Source organism: Ostrea edulis, chromosome 7 (genome assembly GCF_947568905.1).
Source record: "Ostrea edulis chromosome 7, xbOstEdul1.1, whole genome shotgun sequence".
NCBI lineage: Eukaryota > Metazoa > Mollusca > Bivalvia > Ostreida > Ostreidae > Ostrea > Ostrea edulis.
The window spans coordinates 22,697,181-22,718,796 of record NC_079170.1 but is presented as its reverse complement, the minus strand read 5'-3'; the positions used below and the strand labels follow the sequence as shown (position 1 = coordinate 22,718,796).

General features: G+C 36.8%; 1 protein-coding gene across 1 annotated transcript in view; it reads left to right on the top strand.

The window, feature by feature from the left end:
• LOC125654384 (uncharacterized) overlaps positions 1 to 21,616 on the top strand; it is a 72,081-nt gene that overhangs the window by 16,087 nt on the left and 34,378 nt on the right. The window contains exons 7-9 of the mRNA XM_056143709.1: positions 603 to 965; positions 11,580 to 11,802; positions 12,850 to 12,987. Of these exons, the coding sequence (XP_055999684.1) occupies positions 603 to 965; positions 11,580 to 11,802; positions 12,850 to 12,987 (724 nt within the window). The remainder of the gene's footprint in view (positions 1 to 602; positions 966 to 11,579; positions 11,803 to 12,849; positions 12,988 to 21,616) is intronic.

Genomic DNA, 21,616 nt, shown 5'->3' with positions numbered 1-21,616 from the left:
CGGAATCAATACATGGGTTCTCCGACAGAACCCGTTAACCAACAGTCCGTGTAAACACCGCATTAAGAAATAGGTTTATAATTGAAATTCCCATTTTTGATTAAAGCAGCTTGGTATAGAAAAACCAATTCCTCAGCAATATTTGGGAGACCCATTCAGAATGTGAATAGTTCCATGTAGTCCGTCTCCTAAGAGCCTAGGCTTGTGTTAGGATGTTTATATCCGTCTTGTGTTGAGTGCATAGTAAATGGCAAATGGGATTTGACGGCCGAGCCCCCATATACGAAAGTCGAAGACGTTTAGCTATGCCATACGATCGCAAAAGAAGAGAAAAAGGAAGAAAAATATTGAAATTCGCCAAGTAAAATCGATACACCGGTTTTGGAGCCGGGAAGCATCATCTCGCGGTCAATATGGAGAGATCGGGCTTTCTAAAAGATGTACGGCAGATAATCATAGGACTTACTTAGAGCTGAATTTTCCGAATCAATGGTAGTGTTGTATTATTTCGTTCTCAATGTCGCAGCCAACCATCCTTACTTGGCATGGGTAAATCACATACTATTCTGGATTCTGTCACATGCAGCAATATTTATCAACCGTTCTGTGTTACTTGGCTATGTCTGGTTTCTCTTTGCGTGTATCCTCTCCAGTGTACCCGGGGCCGAGCGCTTGTTACACGTCTTATTCCTCGGTAAGGAAAAGTTTTTATTTTGTGTAATGGGGAACGATACCAGCAGTATTCCGTCGGAGGCCACGACCCCCGTCTCCCCCTCTTCGGAATGGCAGTCCGTGTACTCTGTCGGATCCAAAAGACGATCCTCCATTTCCTCCACCAGACTTCCCACTCCGTCAGAACCACCGGAACCGGATTTAAGTCACCTATCGGAAGACGAAATTCTTACGATTCGGTCCGTTATTGGGAGGGCCAAAAACATGCAACAAGAGGAACAAGAGAGGATAAGGTAAACCATCTCTCTCTCTCTCTCTCTCTCTCTCTCTCTCTCTCTCTCTCTCTCTCTCTCTACTTTAGTTTCATAATATTGAAACCTAAACCTCATCCCTGTACATTGTTTATGTGATGAAGACGTTGACCTGAGGGGTAGGGGTGGTGATGGGAGTTTATTAAAGATTTTCCATTCGTTATTGCCCTCATCCGTGCTTTACAATGCATTGATTTGCCGTAGGATAAACTCAATGCCTAATTCATTAAGCATCGTGTCTCGACAGTTTACGTATAAATGTATTTACAATATTCAATATCTCAAGGCGGATACATTTATATCTGTAATCTGTAAGTTTTTCTCTAAGAAAAAAGGTAGGAATTCCGTAGGATGTCTTAGATAGAAATAATTTAAGATATTGCATAACTGTTCCCCATTGTGCTTAATCGTTTACTAAAGGAAGATATGGATTTCTTGAGGAAATAAATAACGACTTAAGTTATTCCAATAAAAGGTTATTCCAATAAAACAAAGAGATTTGACTGATTTCACATGACGCCAGCCGAATTGCATTTATCTATAACATTCCCGCGGTAACTGACATTTAGGTAGAGCGACAATTGTATGGATGGACCTCTCGTACACGGTATGAATTGTTAAAATCAGTCGAATCATCGCTTCTCTGCCATAGAGATACGGGATTATTGTCATAATGGAGAGCGATTTTATGTCCCATCCTTCGATTCAATTATTGTACAATAAATGCAAACATACCGCTGTTTTACAACATCAATGGTTCACAAAAGAAAAAACTGGAGGGGCTCAGACGACGCGAACGCCAACGCCATCATCAAAAATCGAAAACAAAATCCAATCTGTAATTTCGTGTCCATGTCGCTTCAATGCCATAAAACTAAGCAAGACTTGGGTCTCGGTCTCAGATGTCACTGTGCCGGTATGTATTCATTATCTGCAATGAGTTTCAGATCAAAGCGATTTGAATTTTGTTGCCTTGAAGGCAGATCCGCCGTGAAACCTATTCAGGATTGTTTCTAAACCGAAATCCCAACATCTATACTAAATTTGATAGAAATCCATTCCGTATGTTTTAGAGATATCACGCTGACACACGGAGACAGACACACAAACAGACACTCAGAAATGCATGTTCATTGGATTCTAGAACATTAACAACCATGCCAATCGTTAGCGGCGGGAAAATTGATGAACCCGGGACCATATTTGTGTGCTTTCGTGTTTTGTGTTAATTAGTACAAACTCGTCGTTACACTCTAATTTTGTTTTGTACAGGTTTAGCAAACAAAGCCAATTCATTCTTCCGATAACTGCAGAAACTACTAGAAAATGACCCTTTGTCTGATCTCGCGCTCACAATTTTTATTCTGTTCTACACGAGAATTGATAGTCAATCAAATATAATGACATAATGACAAAGCAAGGTTTGAATAAAATCTTTGTATGTCATATCCATTCAAAAAATATCAGATTTGATACCGTTTAATTATTCGAAATGAAATCTTGTTGGATCATTTCCTATTTAGCCCGGGGCCATCTTTGAATGCAGTACGGGACTGGTTCTCGTTTGGGTTCTATAAGTGATAAGCTAGAGCAATGTCTCTATTCTCGTATTGTTTTCAGAATAAACACAATTACCATTGCTATTCTACGCCACATATTGATTATGTAATAGTTCCATAAGCAGTTATTACGAACAATAATTACAAAGACGGGCATCTTTTCGTTTTCGACTAAATTTGGATGTTTTTACGTTATCAATGAAAGTTGTCTGACCAACTCCATGTCGTCAACTGCTCGTGACTGGTCATTTTGTCATGTATTTCTGATGACGGTCAATCTCGAAATCGACTTTGATCAAATAATTGACGGTATTGACCATTATAAACCAGCAGACGATACGTATCACACGCGCGTAATATTAGAGAGGTCTGCTGATCGATGTCAACTGATGGAAATAATGCTCTAATAACTCTGCACACTGAGAATAAAATATTGGTTCTAAGTGTATCGTAATGGGGATCTAGCAATTAGAGGTGTATAAATCAAAATTTAAAGGAATATCTTTATGAATAATCGATGAACATGTGATAGCTGTTTATGAGTTGATTTGACAAAACGTTATTAATAATGAAAACCCCTTTCTTTGTGCAATCAAGGTTTCTCTCTATAGCTGGAACCCAATCAGAATATTTCCGGATAAAAAAACAACGAATCTTTGATATGGTGCTAATGCACACCGAACCACAAAACTCTGGACATGATGATGGAATGAAACAGTTCGTACATGGAAACCCAAACTGTAACCGTTTTTCATAACGTCATGATTGTACGTACATGCACAGTCTTCATTGCTATGCGAGAGACGTTCCTTAAACCAAGATCTATAACTTCAACTTGAAAATTTGGATTTTCTTTTAAAACAACAGCGGGAATTTTCTATTTTCGACGTCACGAAAGTCATCATCAAAGTGTAACTTAAATCATTGCACTCCTTAAGGTCAAGTTAAAAACCTATAACGACTATGCACAAATCGTTGTAAACGGTTTTTATGGATTTTTGGATGCATTTATATCTAAATTTCCCGTTATTGCATCCCGTAAAGCGCCATTTCTACATCGCGGTTAGACATGAAATCGTTTGGAGTTCTTTATCGCTATAGAGAAAAAGCTTTTTCCTACCGTTAGGAACAGATCGATTTTGCATTATGCGATGGCGAAGGTGTTTTAAAGTACATTTATAATTTGATAATGCTGCATCCTAAACGATTTCATGATTATCATTTTGGTGTTTGCTGACTGTAATCAGATTTCAATTTTCTATCACAGAGATATGTATATACATGTATATACGTGGGCACTGGGGTCCTAATTGTATCATCAAATCATTTCGTATTTTCCCTTTGGCCGAGATCCAACAACCTACATGTACGAATGATAGAACGCTCTATTCACCTGCACATGCCTTCCAGGTGAATATATGATTGATTGATTGTATACTGTTTAACGTCCCTCTCAAGAATATTTCACTCATATGGAGACGTCGCCAATGCCGGTTAAGGGCTGCAAAATTTAGGCCTGTGATCGACGCTTATGGGCATTGAGCAGGGAGGGATCTTTATCGTGTCACACCTGCTGTGGCACGGGGCCTCAGTTTTTTCGGTCTCATCCGAATGACCGCCCCCATTTAGTCGCCTCTTACGACAAGCATGGGGTACTGAGGACCTATTCTAACCCGGATTCCCACTGGAATCCAGGTGAATATAACATTTGATTACTTCAACATTGGGCCAAATATACTTGATACGATTGATTATCTCTTGTTGTTGGTTACTTTATCAAAATTCGCGTCTCCACTTACTTTCGACTATATTGCACTACGTGCAAAGAAAGAGTGACTTCTAACGTGAACTGGAATAGTAACTAGTAACATCGAACCCGATGAATATTACAAATGTATGTTTACAGGAAGGCAATCTTTTTTATTATAGATATTTAAAACGTCGAGTGCCTGTGGTCTTTTGGTAAGCTCTACATGTTCTTGTACCCGGTTTCGATTTAGCCATGCATGTATGATAAACAAAAACCCGCGTCTCTAATCACCTTCGACTCTTAAGTCTTGCGTCTCGCTGTAAACAAAGATGGCTGACCAGATATCGTTTCGTGAGCTCTGGTTGCCAGTTTCAATGTTTTGAATTATTCAATCGCAGAATAAACAGTTTGACACTTTCTCAGTCAATACGATGCCGGCGCCGTATTGACATAAAAATGTCAATAATTATATAATAATGGTATGTCGGCTTTGTGTAATAAAATCTTGTAGTATTTATTGATACACTGATCACTTGTCTCCAAGAGAAGATGTTGTTTGACAGTTTCATTTAAAAATCTCCTCTCAATTTGTTTGTTATAATTTTATTTCAAATAAAAATATAATTTTAAAGTTTTATTAACCTGAATATAAGTATGATAAATAGTGAATACGTTCCAGTGGTACAAAAATAATCTAAATAAAACGCTTATTTGTTATTTGTCAGTTGTAACCTTTTTTGTCATAAGACAGTAATTCCTTTCTCTAAAAATATACTCTACGTCGTTTTTGTGTAACTAGTAAAGAGGGCACAACATACCCTGTATAACATATATATTCTTAATGCATACATTTATATGTTAAGATGCCTGGAGTATTCTGTTGGGCAGGTGTCCTACGGTCATCCAAAATCTTATTTCATAATTGGTGAAATATATTTAAAACAATTCAGGTGATGACCCCTAAACCATACATATTCCTACTGCACATATCAAGATGCATTAAGTATTGTGATGGACAAGTGCCCTGGGATCATCCCAACCCCAATTTTTTGTATTATTCATATATCTTTAAAATTGTTGAGATTCTAACTCTCAAAGCAATTATATTCTTGTTGCACGACACATTGCACTGTGCACCAGGTTTTTGTTCATCGTTTTTCCACCCCATTTGTCCCCAAAGTTAAAAAAATAAAATTCCGAAAATTTGCTGCACATCTAAAGGACACCACAAATCATCTTTCAAAAGATTATTTGGGTACTGCATAAAATTTTGGGAACCAGGTTTTTCTATAGAAAAATGTCTTTTTGCAAATCCCTATTGGTCTCCAGAGTTAAAATGAAAATTCTGAAATCTTATTGCACATCTACAGGACACCACCAATTACCTTCCAAAGAGGATTTGGCTACTGCCTAAAAGTAAAAGGGGGTTCTGGGAACCAGGTCTTTGGAGAAAAACGTCGTTTTCGACCCCCATTTGGCCCCAGGATGAAAACGAAAATTCTGAAATCTTATTGCACATCTACAGGACACCACTAATTACCCTCCAAAAGAAGATTTGACTACTGCCTAAAAGTAAAAGGGGTTCTGGGAACCAAGTTTTTCTATAGAAAAAAAATCGTTTTCGACCCCCTATTGGCCCCCAGAGTGAAAATAAAAATTCTGAAACCTTACTGCACATCTATAGGACACTACCAATTACTTTTCAAAAGATAATTTGCCTACTGTGTAAAATGTAAGAGGAATTCTGGGAACCAGGCCGGTTTTGGGAGGGGGGGGTTGTATAAAAAAAAACCTAACATTTTATTTACCCCCATTTGACTCACAATGAAATTGAACATCTGAAACCTTATTGCACATCTACAGAACACCACCTATATCATATTCCAAAAGATTAACTGGTTACTGTTTATAATAAAAGAGGAGATTTGAGAAAGAAGAAAGTGTGACATTCGGACGGACGGACCAGGGTTACAACAACTTTAAAAAGCGAGTATAGATATACATAGGGTTTGTTCTTGGGCAGCTAAGTGAAAGGTGAAGATAACGAACAGTGATCAATCTCATAACTCCTATAAGCAATTCAAAATAGAGAGTTGGGTAAACACGGACACCTGGATATACCAATACTAGAGTCAGGTGCCTTGGAGGAGTAAACATCCCTTGTCGATCAGCCACACCTGTCGTGAGCCCTATATCTTGATCAGATAAACGGGGTTATCCGTAGTCAAAATTAGTGTGCCAAGAACGGCCTAACAATCTGTGTGAAACAAGTCAGACAGCATTTGACCCAATGATAGGTTGTAAATGGCAAAGTGAATAGATATTTTACTCTGTCTTTTTTAATAATTATTGAATAAAATCTTATGACACTGACGATAGCCTATGGTACACAGGATTTAATCCGTTCCGAACTTATAGACATTTACTATCCCGCTTCCAAAAACGTAAAAAGCCATCAACAGTAGACTTATTAGGGTCGTTGTTTTTAAAAAAAAAAAAGGGGGGGGGGCATTCAGCGTACAATAGCAGTGTTACATGTATCAGCGCCGGTCTTACAGAGAAAGTCACCACCCTAGCACAACTACCTTAACAGCTACCAAGTCTGATCATAGTGTTCTGGGTTGGAACATCTCCATCTTTAACATAAAATGTCATAAGTCATCAGATATCTTATAATTACTTAAATAATTTTTTTTAAATCCATTTTTCATTAATCAATACTATAATTAGCACTATTGGTAAGTTATTTTGAAAAATTGCTTTGGTACATTGTAACTATGGATTAGAAACATCCAGAACGAAACTCCATCGTGGTCCAGACAGTAGCGGAAATGGTGGCACATAATTAGCGTCAAATAACGCTTCGCTGGTCCAGACTGATGAAACTGGACGCTGAATCAATCAAAGAACAATGAAAGCACGAGCTGCCGCCTATCCCGGTTGTCCTGGGCACGGTCCATGGTGTATTGTAAAAGTACACGTGCCGATACGTCGAGTTTCATTGAATTTTCTATGATAGTCTTTGGTATTTTTGGCAATATTGTTATCAAGGCAAATTTTTGATGTATCTTTTCATTATATGATTAGTGACCAGCTATATAACTCCAATAAATGCATAACATGTCAAACGTTTTGCAATTGATATTTATATTAAACCCTTTTGACCCAATATGGAGGGCAGAAATACCTGATAGTGATGCAGCATTTGGTACCAGTTTTTGGGGATACTAGTAGTTTGTTTTTAAAAAATACCTATCGTAATCATCAAAGTTAAAACATGCATATTGGTTGAAGTCTTTGTCTTACAAGTGAAAGAAGATAAACTTTGAATTGGATTGGTGAAATAGCAATGCGATATACGCATAATCAATGCCGAATGTTTGATAAATTTTGGTGTAGCTAATTCTAATTTAATTTAAGCAGTATTTCATTATGATCATTCATAATAGGATCGGACAGCAGGCACTGCCTATACAATTCCTCTCCGTAGAAGGAACAAGGTCATACAAACTTAAGAATATATAAATACAGTGTTACACAAAGGATATCATGATTTGAACATTGCAATAATAACATAGGTAATTTATGACATATATGGCTGCTTGTAATCAATTCTACTATAATATTGTATTGAATTGATAAATAATTTACACTTTAATTGTAGGTATGTATAGTAAATAAATTGTAGCTAATTCGCAAAAAAAAAAAAAATGTTGCTCATTAGAAAGGACCAACAAATTTGATTCGCAAAGTTTAATACGCAAACGTACATGCACATTTGTAATAACAATTTGATTTTCGCTAGATTCACGAGTATCAGTCTGGAGAGGTTAAGAACTAAAATGTTTCTCTACAACAGTTTTGTGGAAACCATCTGTTAGCCAATACTACAGAAACTCGTGAACACAAGTTCAGCATTCGCTTCGTGTTTAGAAACTCATTCCTTTCATTAGCTGTCGAAAGTAATCATGGTTTGAAATTAATAAATCTTCCAAAATTCCAGAATCGCTGAACACTGCATTTTCATTTCAAAAGTACTGCTATTTAGTTCTTTCTTCATTGGATATTCAAAAAGAGTCTGAAATTTTATAATCTCCATTGTATATTGGGGGTGAAAAGAATTTTACATGTATAACATATAAATTACAGTAACTTTCGAGGTTGTTTTTATTATATTGTCATTTCCCAGAGTAAACAAAATGTATACGTACACTTTCATTCAAAAATTACCGCATTCATGTACATGTGTTGCTCCTCTCAACACAGCCTAAGTGCTCTTCCACATTGACGATCAGAATGTTTAATTAAAACCAGAGCTGATTACTTTCATTGACCAGGATTATACGGTTTGTTACCAGAATTTGCATCTACATGTATATGAAACTCGGTCATATGAAAATCGTGTTGGGACTTCCTGTCTATAACAGTGCATGCGCGGTCAACAGTATTAACAGTGTAAAGAGATTACCCCTTGAGCACTATCAACAGGTCTGAGTACATGTAATTTGATTGCCACAGTCAAGCAAAACTGAATAGTTATCTTTCGACATATTTCTCTGTAGAAATTATTCTTAAAACCAGGTGCTATTCATCTCGCATTGATTTAAAATAAAAAATATCGAATGGCAGAGTAATGGATAATCCTACATATATAACTTTAGTTTCGGATTTAGAGGGTTCAACGTGTCTCAAACTTCAATGCGTTCAGCTGTTAAAACTGTGATATTACTTGTACTTAACCAACCTCCCTCCGGTTTGTTGGAATCTAAACAATATGTATATTTGTCAAGTTACAGTAGAAACCTATTCTGAATATTAATAAACTTAGGAAGTTTTAAGCTTCGATATAAGGCAAATAATACCACTTTTGGGAATAATTCCACTTCAAGGCAAATTACGTAAACAATCCGACATGATTACACTGTGTCCGGGGAACAGCGCCATTGATTTTCTCGGAATCTCTCGGGCCTAGACAGTAACTAGGTCCATCGGATTGATACGGACAAGAACCACATTTTGGCACGTTTATTATTCTTTATGAATATATGGGGAAATTGAAACGTGTAAATTTCATCTTTTTTGTTGCATAAATCCCAACTTCATAAATATACATGATTTACAGAATTGCACGCCATGGTCACGGGACACAAACTAAGTCCATGTGTATGTTTGCATATCTGTTCCGATTGTCTGAGACTAGAATTATTTCAGAATACATACTATAGACAGCTTTATCTGTCCATGGTTTGGTAAAGGCATGCTAGAATCTTTCTTTGGACAGATAATGATTATTTTGTCAACATCGCGTGTTTTTCATTTAAAAGATCGTCGAGCTTCATAAGATGAAAGATGACTGTCCTGTGTTATACAACAAGAAACAGGCTGGTATATTTTGCGCGCCAAGAGCAGAGAAACATCTAACGTGGTCAAAAGTGTATTTCAAAATTGGTCACACGTGGGTTATAAAAACATATGATCATATTGCTTTGATCAAATTACAGTTATACTATATATGTACCTTCCTAGTTAAACATTGATGAAAGCTGTTATTAATAATTAATCCATTTTTCGTATGATCTACACGTACACATTGATTTTGTTCTAGGGTATTTATGCAAGTCTTTGTATGATTAATATTTTAAACATACCTGTACCAAGACATGTAGCACTTCCATATTTAATTGAAGTCTTAGAATTTTCGTAGCTTATCGTCTCAATATTGATTTGATACAAAAAACGGAACACTGAGGGGAGGAGTGATTACGAAAGTCTCATATTTTGCACTAGGATTCAGACAGTTTCATTTATATTTCATATTCATTCTCAAAATTAACTCCAAAAATATCAATTTCATCATTGAAAAGGGTTAACATCGTGATAATAATGACAAGATCATGATGAGGCAGTTGTAGATAACATCTAGATTATTGAAAGCTTTTTACGTACAATTTCTTTCACCTACACTTCCCTTTCCACACTAAATATAGTTTTAAGTAGTAGAAGTATCCACTGAACTCCTTTCCATTAAACGGGAAAATCAATCCCGAATCTCGCTCACTGATTTTGGTTTTTATAAAGTTGAAATGGTCATTTGGAGGTACAAAATTAAACCCTATATTGACAAAATAATCTGATAAACATTATGTTTGCTCTCCTGCTGTCTGTTCGATTAATTTTTCGCAAATTTGATATCGGGATCGATGTTCCATTTTATTTGTAGAAGACTCTAATGTCAGGAAATGATCCATAAAATCTGAAAGACAATGGTTCGACCTTGCACTTGACTATTGATTTCGTTGACATTTTGTCCCCATAAAGTATTCTACATCGTGTTTATTGTATCTGATCAAGCATAGTGATTTTATTGACATGTCGTTTATTTAATGGAATATATTGGTTTAGGATCAGATTAAACTTCATTTACTGAAGAAAGTAGTCTATCAAATTTAATGGTCTGTTTCTAATACCCTTTAAGGCTTAGCCAAAATGACATGTTTCATCAGAATGTGTAATGTAGCTGGCTTCACAAGAAATAGACAAGGTGTAATGGATGTTTTATGCAGGGAAATAGTCCGTGAATTTATTTTTATCTTTCAATAGAATATGCGTGCGTGCTAAATATGAGTTATTATTAGATTTTATACAACTAGTAAAATTGTTACGTTATGTACATGTAATAAATTGAAAATAACCATTGTTGCGTTCAAATATATGTACTTTCCTTTTCCCCACTTAGTTACATTTTGCTTTAATAAACATATCCCTTCGTGTACGGAAACAAATCCGCATACTCTTTATTGATTTTGAGGAAAACTTTCAAGCATGACTTCTCCTCTTAAAAGTGTCTTAAAGAACTGTTCCTGGATATTCTTTCTGGTTGGTAAAAATAAATGGAAATCAAGGTAGATCATTCTTTGGTAACAAGATCACGTCTTATTAAATATCTGCAGATATATTCATATTCATTCATTTCAGCCACACAGATGCAGGCAAACTATAAGTGCAGTTTATATAAAATTTTCAATGGTACTTATGATGTATGTATGAAAAGTAGAGCATTTTTAATCAAGAGCTGAATAGGTATATACTATATAGACTCTGAAAGTAAGGATTGTTTGGAACATCTTTCCTTTGACCTGACATATGATCATAATTACACGCGCTGTATATTATATTATATTATATATATATATATATATAAGATACTTTCTCCGAAGATACTTTGACAAAACAGTGTCATGCAGCAGTATTTATCAATGGTTCAAACCTTGTCCATTGTTGTTTCAGAAAGCTGGAGGAAGACTACATTGCACATGCCACAACAGTGGAACAGAGGGCGCTGTCGGAGGAAGCGGAGAAATCAGAAACTCATTTATGCCCAATTTGCCTTAAAATCGAGCTCAGCGTCGACGAGCCCCCGGGCATACGCTCGGGTCAAAATATATGCAATGATTGTGGAGTCCTCACGTGCAGCGAATGTGGGGCCTTCCAAGGTTCCATGACGTCAAAGGTGGGCATGGATACATATGATATGTTTATGTTTAAAGTCTAGTAAAGAAGAAGCACTGGATTACACATGTAGTATATCTAATAAGGACACACGCAAAGTTCCCCAATAACATATCATTTTTCATGTCATTTCACGTACAATTCACTTGCATTCTATCTCTTTTCTACAAAATATGATATTATAGTACTGTATGTTATCATGTTGGTTTTACAGATAGCATATTTTGATAATTTCTTGTCGTTGCAAGTAAAATTCTAATATGAGCTCTTATGTATTACTAAATGAAAGTTACGGTAGCAAAGGAGAGAGAAAAAATCTTCGAATCAACCGGGTATCGAAGCCTTGTATCTGTGTATTAATATTTAGGTGATCTAACCACGGAACTACCTAGGCCGATGTGCAAATTTTAGTAATAATTATTACTACACTATAAAATTAATAAGTCTATTTCGGACATTATACAAGAACTCTTCATCGAGGAGATGATAAAATTATTTTATAGAGAAAATGTAAGAAACGTCGAGTATGTCCTTAAGAAAAAAACATCTTTTACCAAAAGTATCAAAAGGTTAAACTTGCAAATCATTTAAATGTACCACTATATCATATTTTCACCTTCCACAAAGCAGTATTTTGGTCGGCTTCTTTGTATATCTACTGCGCATGTCAAAAGGATTGCTGTTGATTCTTTATTTTACGCGAGTACTTATTATGACGAAATGGCTCGTAATCGTCAAATCGCGTGATCATGAATTCGCGTGTCGTCTGTAAATCAAAAGTTCTTGCATGTATTTTAGCATCAGAAAATCAAAAGGGACTAATTTTATTTCACGAGTAATGCATCTCGCAAAATCACGCGATAATAGATTCCTCGCGTATATTTAGGAATCGACAGTTTATAAAGTGTTAACAAACAGATGTATCGTAATTATAGCAAGGGGTGGTTACATTTTGAAAAAGACTCGAGTCGAGAAAGGGACGTTTTGGATCAGGGTTACCCAGCTTTACAAGGGATTTGTAATATTGGGACGTTTGTTGGTTTTGTAGCTTCAGGAATGGGTGTGTATTGTGTGCGGGAAGCGCCGGAAACTGGTGTTCAGTACAGGTCTCTGGCATCCCGGTATCCACCCAACGGACGATGTACCGCTGGAGCGAGAGTTGCTGACACAGTTAGATAAACTCAAGGTAAATAAAATTCAGAAAAGCATTATGATGGGAGTGTGGAATTTATGTACATGTGATTTACACATGGGTGGATCCATAAATTTGTGAGTAGGAGATGTTGCTCTGTACTTTTTCTATGTGATATGAGGATTTGCAGCGCCGATCACCTGTATCTTAGACCCAGAAAAAAAAAACCTTCTCTAATCAAAATTTGTCGTTATCTGTCGTTGTCGTTAACCTTTCAGATTTTCGACTTCTTCTCCAGAATCAATTACGAAAACGTATCCTTCGGTGAAGGGAGTTCAGTTTTTAATTCAAGTGAAGGGTCAGTCTACTTTCCGAGTGAAGATAATTGGAAAATAGTGAAAATAAAGTTAAGGTATCAGAACCACTGAACCAGAAAAAGCCTTTTGCGTGAAATATACCCAGCATATATAGCATAGATTAGGGCATTGATGGGAATAAAGGTGTACAGTTTATCAAGGTGTTACACAGATACGTTTTTGTAGTGTATATTTCTTCTTCAATAAATAACCCCGAACGCCATAGCGAAGTTTTACAAATGGGAATACATATGAAACTGATTAAAAAAGATCAAAGAAAATACAGTTCGTCTAATCAATCCGTGAAGTGTAGATTTGATATTCTTTAGTTTATACATGTAATTCCCGCGCCAGAGTCACAATAGGATGTTGTTGTTGTTTTTAATTTTACAATATCAATGTCCCGAAATTCCTAAGCAAGGAAAGTTGCTCATTTGAGCATTATGGCGTATGGGTCTCTCAAAATTTTGCTACCAAAAGGGACTGTAGCGCCAGTAACACCCCCCCCCCCCATAAATCCCCTCTAGTGTGGTACGGGGACCATGAACAATCTGGGCAATAACCTGGGTGAAACCTTATTTAGTATGCTGAATTAACAAATTAAGCTCTTATAGCAGCCATTGCATATAATGGAAGTTGAATATTCTAGAAAAAATAATTCAATATAAATCTAGTTTAACTTTCTAGAAAAAAAATCTGTGACTTTTACCCATGCAATATAAAACAATGAACCATGGAATTTTTTTTTTTGATTTTTTTTTTTTTGGTCAGGCCCGAAATTAGTTCAAGGTCGTCTTTTCCGAACTCAGAGGAAAACAGTTAGGATGAAGAACGTCTAAATATCTTTGATTTTTTTTCCCGTAATACAAATATGTTTAGACATTTTCCCTCTTATCTCGAAGTCTTTAAACCATACAGTAAAAGCAGCGACAAAAGAGAATCCTTGAAGATTGTATCGGGAGTCTTGGAAGTTGGAAGCCAAAACACATTGACATATCGATCTCTCCGCCGCCTGTGTAACAACTCACAATAAAGAATTCTCTCTGATTTTGGTAAATGGTTCTATGCAGATCAAACCATTCCGTATCGACAGCGCTCTTTTCCCCGAGGCTTCCCGTTCATGCAGACCCAGCGTCAAACATGCATATGATGCCATTGTTCTCGTTAGAAGTGTTAAATATTTCATGTGTCGATTTTTCTCAAACAGAAATAACTGAAAGAGCTTAATTCATACGTGCTCAAAGTCTTGTTTAAGTGGAAGCTGTTGTTTTGAATATTAAAAAAAACTGTGTTATGTCATTGTGTAAAGTCATCAATAAATGTATCGAAGCTCCCCGGAAACAAGGATCTTCATCTTCATTTAAAATGCATGACACCGCCATTGTCTTTGAATTAATTATGGGAATTACTTCATTCAGTAAAACATCACAAGTAGCCTCCACAGTCAGCAATCATGTAATGAATATTAAATTGACTGTTTTATTATATCGTACATGAAAACGGAATTATAGATTGCGATTTAATGATATACACTGTACATGCACACTGTAACAATAATACGAAAATGGATACGTAGCATCAACCAACTCTTTGTCCGGACTTCAAGGAAAAAATATATCCACATGTACTACACATCGAACACTCGCAATCACACGTTTACAATGTTTACCGTGTTGTGGTATTTACACATCCAATTTTAATATGTATATGTAACCTTAAAAACGGAGGACCTGTGTCGTGGCAGCTAGGCGTTGGCAAGTTAAAGAACCCTCACTGCTGTAACCGTAAGAGATAAGCATAGGTCTAAATTCGTGGTACTTCACGTACAGCTGGTGACGTCTCAATATGAGTGAACAATTCTCGACAAGACGTAAAACAAACAACCAACCGTGTCCCCACAATAACACATTTACACATATATACCGTGTCCCCACAATCACACATTTACACATATATACTGTGTCCCCACAATCACACATTTACACATATATACCGTGTCCCCACAATCACACATTTACACATATATACCGTGTCCCCACAATCACACATTTACACATATATACCTTGTCCCCACAATCACACATTTACACATATATACCGTGTCCCCACAATCACACATTTACACATATATACCGTGTCCCCACAATCACACATTTACACATATATACCGTGTCCCCAAAATCACACATTTACACATAAATACCGTGTCCCTAAAATCACACATTTACACATAAATACCGTGTCCCTAAAATCATAAATACCGTGTCCCTAAAATCACACATTTACACATAAATACCGTGTCCTTAAAATCACACATTTACACATAAATACCGTGTCCCTAAAATCACACATTTACACATAAATACCGTGTCCCTAAAATCATAAATACCGTGTCCCTAAAATCACACATTTACACATAAATACCGTGTCCTTAAAATCACACATTTACACATAAATACCGTGTCCCTAAAATCACACATTTACACATGTATACCACGTCCAAATATACACACATTTACACATATATACCGTGCCTCTACAATAACACATTTACACATATATACTGTGTCCCTAAAATCACACATTTACACACATATACCGTGTCCCCACAATAACACATTTACACATGTATACCACGTCCCCACAATCGCACATTTATACATACATACCACGTCCCCACAATCACACATTTACACACATATACACCGTGTCCCCCACAATCACACATTTACACATATATACCGTGTCCCCACAATCACACATTTACACATATATACCATGTCCCTAAAATCACACATTTACACATAAATACCGTGTCCCTAAAATCACACATTTACACATATATACCGTGTCCCTAAAATCACACATTTACACATATATACCGTGTCTCCACAATCACACATTTACACATATATACTGTGCCCCCCACAATCACACATTTACACATATATACCGTGTCCCCACAATCACACATTTACACATATATACCACGTCCCCACAATCGCACATTTATACATACATACCACGTCCCCACAATCACACATTTACACACATATATACCGTGTCCCCCACATTTACACATATATACCGTGTCCCCACAATCACACATTTACACATATATACCATGTCCCCACAATCACACGTTTACACATATATACCACGTCCCCACAATCACACATTTACACACATATATACCGTGTCCCCACAACCACACATTTACACACATATATACCGTGTCCTCCACAATCACATATTTACACATATATATCGTGTCCCCACAATCACACATTTATACATACATTGTTTATACCATGTCTCCACAATCACACATTTACACATATATACCGTGTTCCCACAATCACATATTTACACATACATACCGTGTCCCCACAATCACATATTTACACATATATACCGTGTCCCCGCATTCACACATATGTACCATGTCCCCACCCACAATCACACATTAACATATATATACTGTGTCCCCACAATCACACATTTACACATACATTGTATATACCGTGTCCCCACAATCACACATTTACACATGCATTGTATATACCGTGTCCCCACAATCACACATTTACACATGCATTGTATATACCGTGTCCCCACAATCACACATTTACACATGCATTGTATATACCGTGTCCCCACAATCACACATTTACACATGCATTGTATATACTGTGTCCCCACAATCACACATTTACACATACATTGTTCATACCGTGTCCCCACAATCACACATTTATACATATATACCGTGTCCCCAAAATCACACATTTACACATACATTTACACATAAATACCGTGTCCCTAAAATCACACATTTACACATAAATACCGTGTCCCTAAAATCACACATTTACACATAAATACCGTGTCCCTAAAATCACACATTTACACCTAAATACCGTGTCCTTAAAATCACACATTTACACATAAATACCATGTCCCTAAAATCACACATTTACACATGTATACCACGTCCAAATATACACACATTTACACATATATACCATGCCTCTACAATAACACATTTAAACATATATACTGTGTCCCTAAAATCACACATTTACACACATATACCGTGTCCCCACAATAACACATTTACACATGTATACCACGTCCCCACAATCGCACATTTATACATACATACCACGTCCCCACAATCACACATTTACACACATATACACCGTGTCCCCCACAATCACACATTTACACATATATACCGTGTCCCCACAATCACACATTTACACATATATACCATGTCCCTAAAATCACACATTTACACATAAATACCGTGTCCCTAAAATCACACATTTACACATATATACCGTGTCCCTAAAATCACACATTTACACATATATACCGTGTCTCCACAATCACACATTTACACATATATACTGTGCCCCCCACAATCACACATTTACACATATATACCGTGTCCCCACAATCACATATTTACACATATATATCGTGTCCCCACAATCACACATTTATACATACATTGTTTATACCATGTCTCCACAATCACACATTTACACATATATACCGTGTCCCCACAATCTCATATTTACACATACATACCGTGTCCCCACAATCACATATTTACACATATATACCGTGTCCCCGCATTCACACATATGTACCATGTCCCCACCCACAATCACACATTAACATATATATACTGTGTCCCCACAATCACACATTTACACATACATTGTATATACCGTGTCCCCACAATCACACATTTACACATGCATTGTATATACTGTGTCCCCACAATCACACATTTACACATACATTGTTCATACCGTGTCCCCACAATCACACATTTATACATATATACCGTGTCCCCAAAATCACACATTTACACATACATTTACACATAAATACCGTGTCCCTAAAATCACACATTTACACATAAATACCGTGTCCCTAAAATCACACATTTACACATAAATACCGTGTCCCTAAAATCACACATTTACACCTAAATACCGTGTCCTTAAAATCACACATTTACACATAAATACCGTGTCCCTAAAATCACACATTTACACATGTATACCACGTCCAAATATACACACATTTACACATATATACCGTGCCTCTACAATAACACATTTGCACATATATACTGTGTCCCTAAAATCACACATTTACACACATATACCGTGTCCCCACAATAACACATTTACACATGTATACCACGTCCCCACAATCGCACATTTATACATACATACCACGTCCCCACAATCACACATTTACACACATATACACCGTGTCCCCCACAATAACACATTTACACATATATACCGTGTCCCCACAATCACACATTTACACATATATACCATGTCCCTAAAATCACACATTTACACATAAATACCGTGTCCCTAAAATCACACATTTACACATATATACCGTGTCCCTAAAATCACACATTTACACATATATACCGTGTCTCCACAATCACACATTTACACATATATACTGTGCCCCCCACAATCACACATTTACACATATATACCGTGTTCCCACAATCACACATTTACACATATATACCACGTCCCCACAATCGCACATTTATACATACATACCACGTCCCCACAATCACACATTTACACACATATATACCGTGTCCCTCACAATCACACATTTACATATATATACCGTGTCCCCACAATCACACATTTACACATATATACCATGTCCCCACAATCACACGTTTACACATATATACCACGTCCCCACAATCACACATTTACACACATATATACCGTGTCCCCACAACCACACATTTACACACATATATACCGTGTCCCCCACAATCACATATTTACACATATATATCGTGTCCCCACAATCACACATTTATACATACATTGTTTATACCATGTCTCCACAATCACACATTTACACATATATACCGTGTTCCCACAATCACATATTTACACATACATACCGTGTCCCCACAATCACATATTTACACATATATACCGTGTCCCCGCATTCACACATATGTACCATGTCCCCACCCACAATCACACATTAACATATATATACTGTGTCCCCACAATCACACATTTACACATGCATTGTATATACCGTGTCCCCACAATCACACATTTACACATGCATTGTATATACCGTGTCCCCACAATCACACATTTACACATGCATTGTATATACTGTGTCCCCACAATCACACATTTACACATACATTGTTCATACCGTGTCCCCACAATCACACATTTATACATATATACCGTGTCCCCAAAATCACACATTTACACATACATTTACACATACATACCGTGTCCCCACAATCACACATTTATACATACATACCGTGTCCCCACAATCACACATTTACACATATGTACCATGTCCCCACAATCACACATTTACACATATATACCATGTCCCCACAATCACACATTTACACATATATACCACGTCCCCACATACACACATTTACACATATGTACCATGTCCCAACATACACACATTTACACATATATACCGTGTTCCCACATGCACACATTTACACATATATACCGTGTTCCCACATACACACATTTAAACATATATACCGTGTTCCCACATACACACATTTACACATATATACCGTGTCCCCACAATCACACATTTACACATATATACCGTGTTCCCACATACACACATTTACACATATATACCGTGTTCCCACAATCACATATTTACACATATATACCGTGTTTCCACATACACACATTTACACATATATACCGTGTTCCCACATACACACATTTACACATATATACCGTGTCCCCACAATCACACATTTACACATATATACCACGTCCCCACAATCGCACATTTATGCATACATACCACGTCCACACAATCACACATTTACACACATATATACCACGTCCCCACAATCACACATTTACACATATATACCGTGTCCCCACAATCACACGTTTACACATATATACCACGTCCCCACAATCACACATTTACACACATATATACCGTGTCCCCACAACCACACATTTACACACATATATACCGTGTCCCCCACAATCACATATTTACACATATATATCGTGTCCCCACAATCACACATTTATACATACATTGTTTATACCATGTCTCCACAATCACACATTTACACATATATACCGTGTTCCCACAATCACATATTTACACATACATACCGTGTCCCCACAATCACATATTTACACATATATACCGTGTCCCCGCATTCACACATATGTACCATGTCCCCACCCACAATCACACATTAACATATATATACTGTGTCCCCACAATCACACATTTACACATGCATTGTATATACCGTGTCCCCACAATCACACATTTACACATGCATTGTATATACTGTGTCCCCACAATCACACATTTACACATACATTGTTCATACCGTGTCCCCACAATCACACATTTATACATATATACCGTGTCCCCAAAATCACACATTTACACATACATTTACACATACATACCGTGCCCCACAATCACACATTTATACATACATACCGTGTCCCCACAATCACACATTTACACATATGTACCATGTCCCCACAATCACACATTTACACATAAATACCATGTCCCCACAATCACACATTTACACAAATATACCACGTCCCCACATACACACATTTACACATATGTACCATGTCCCAACATACACACATTTACACATATATACCGTGTTCCCACATACACACATTTACACATATATACCGTGTTCCCACATACACACATTTACACATATATACCGTGTCCCCACAATCACACATTTACATATATATACCACGTCCCCACAATTACACATTTACACACATATATACCGTGTCCCCCACAATCACACATTTACACACATATATACCGTGTCCCCACAATCACAAATTTACACACATATATACCGTGTCCCCACAATCACACATTTACACATATATACCGTGTCCCCACAATCACACATTTACACACATATATACCGTGTCCCCACAATCACACATTTACATATATATACCACGTCCCCACAATCACACATTTACACATTTACACCACGTCCCCACAATCACACATTTACACATTTACACCACGTCCCCACAATCACACATTTATACATACATACCACGTCCCCACAATCACACATTTACACATTTACACCACGTCCCCACAATCACACATTTACACATTTACACCACGTCCCCACAATCACACATTTACACCACGTCCCCACAATCACACATTTACACATTTACACCACGTCCCCACAATCACACATTTACACATACATT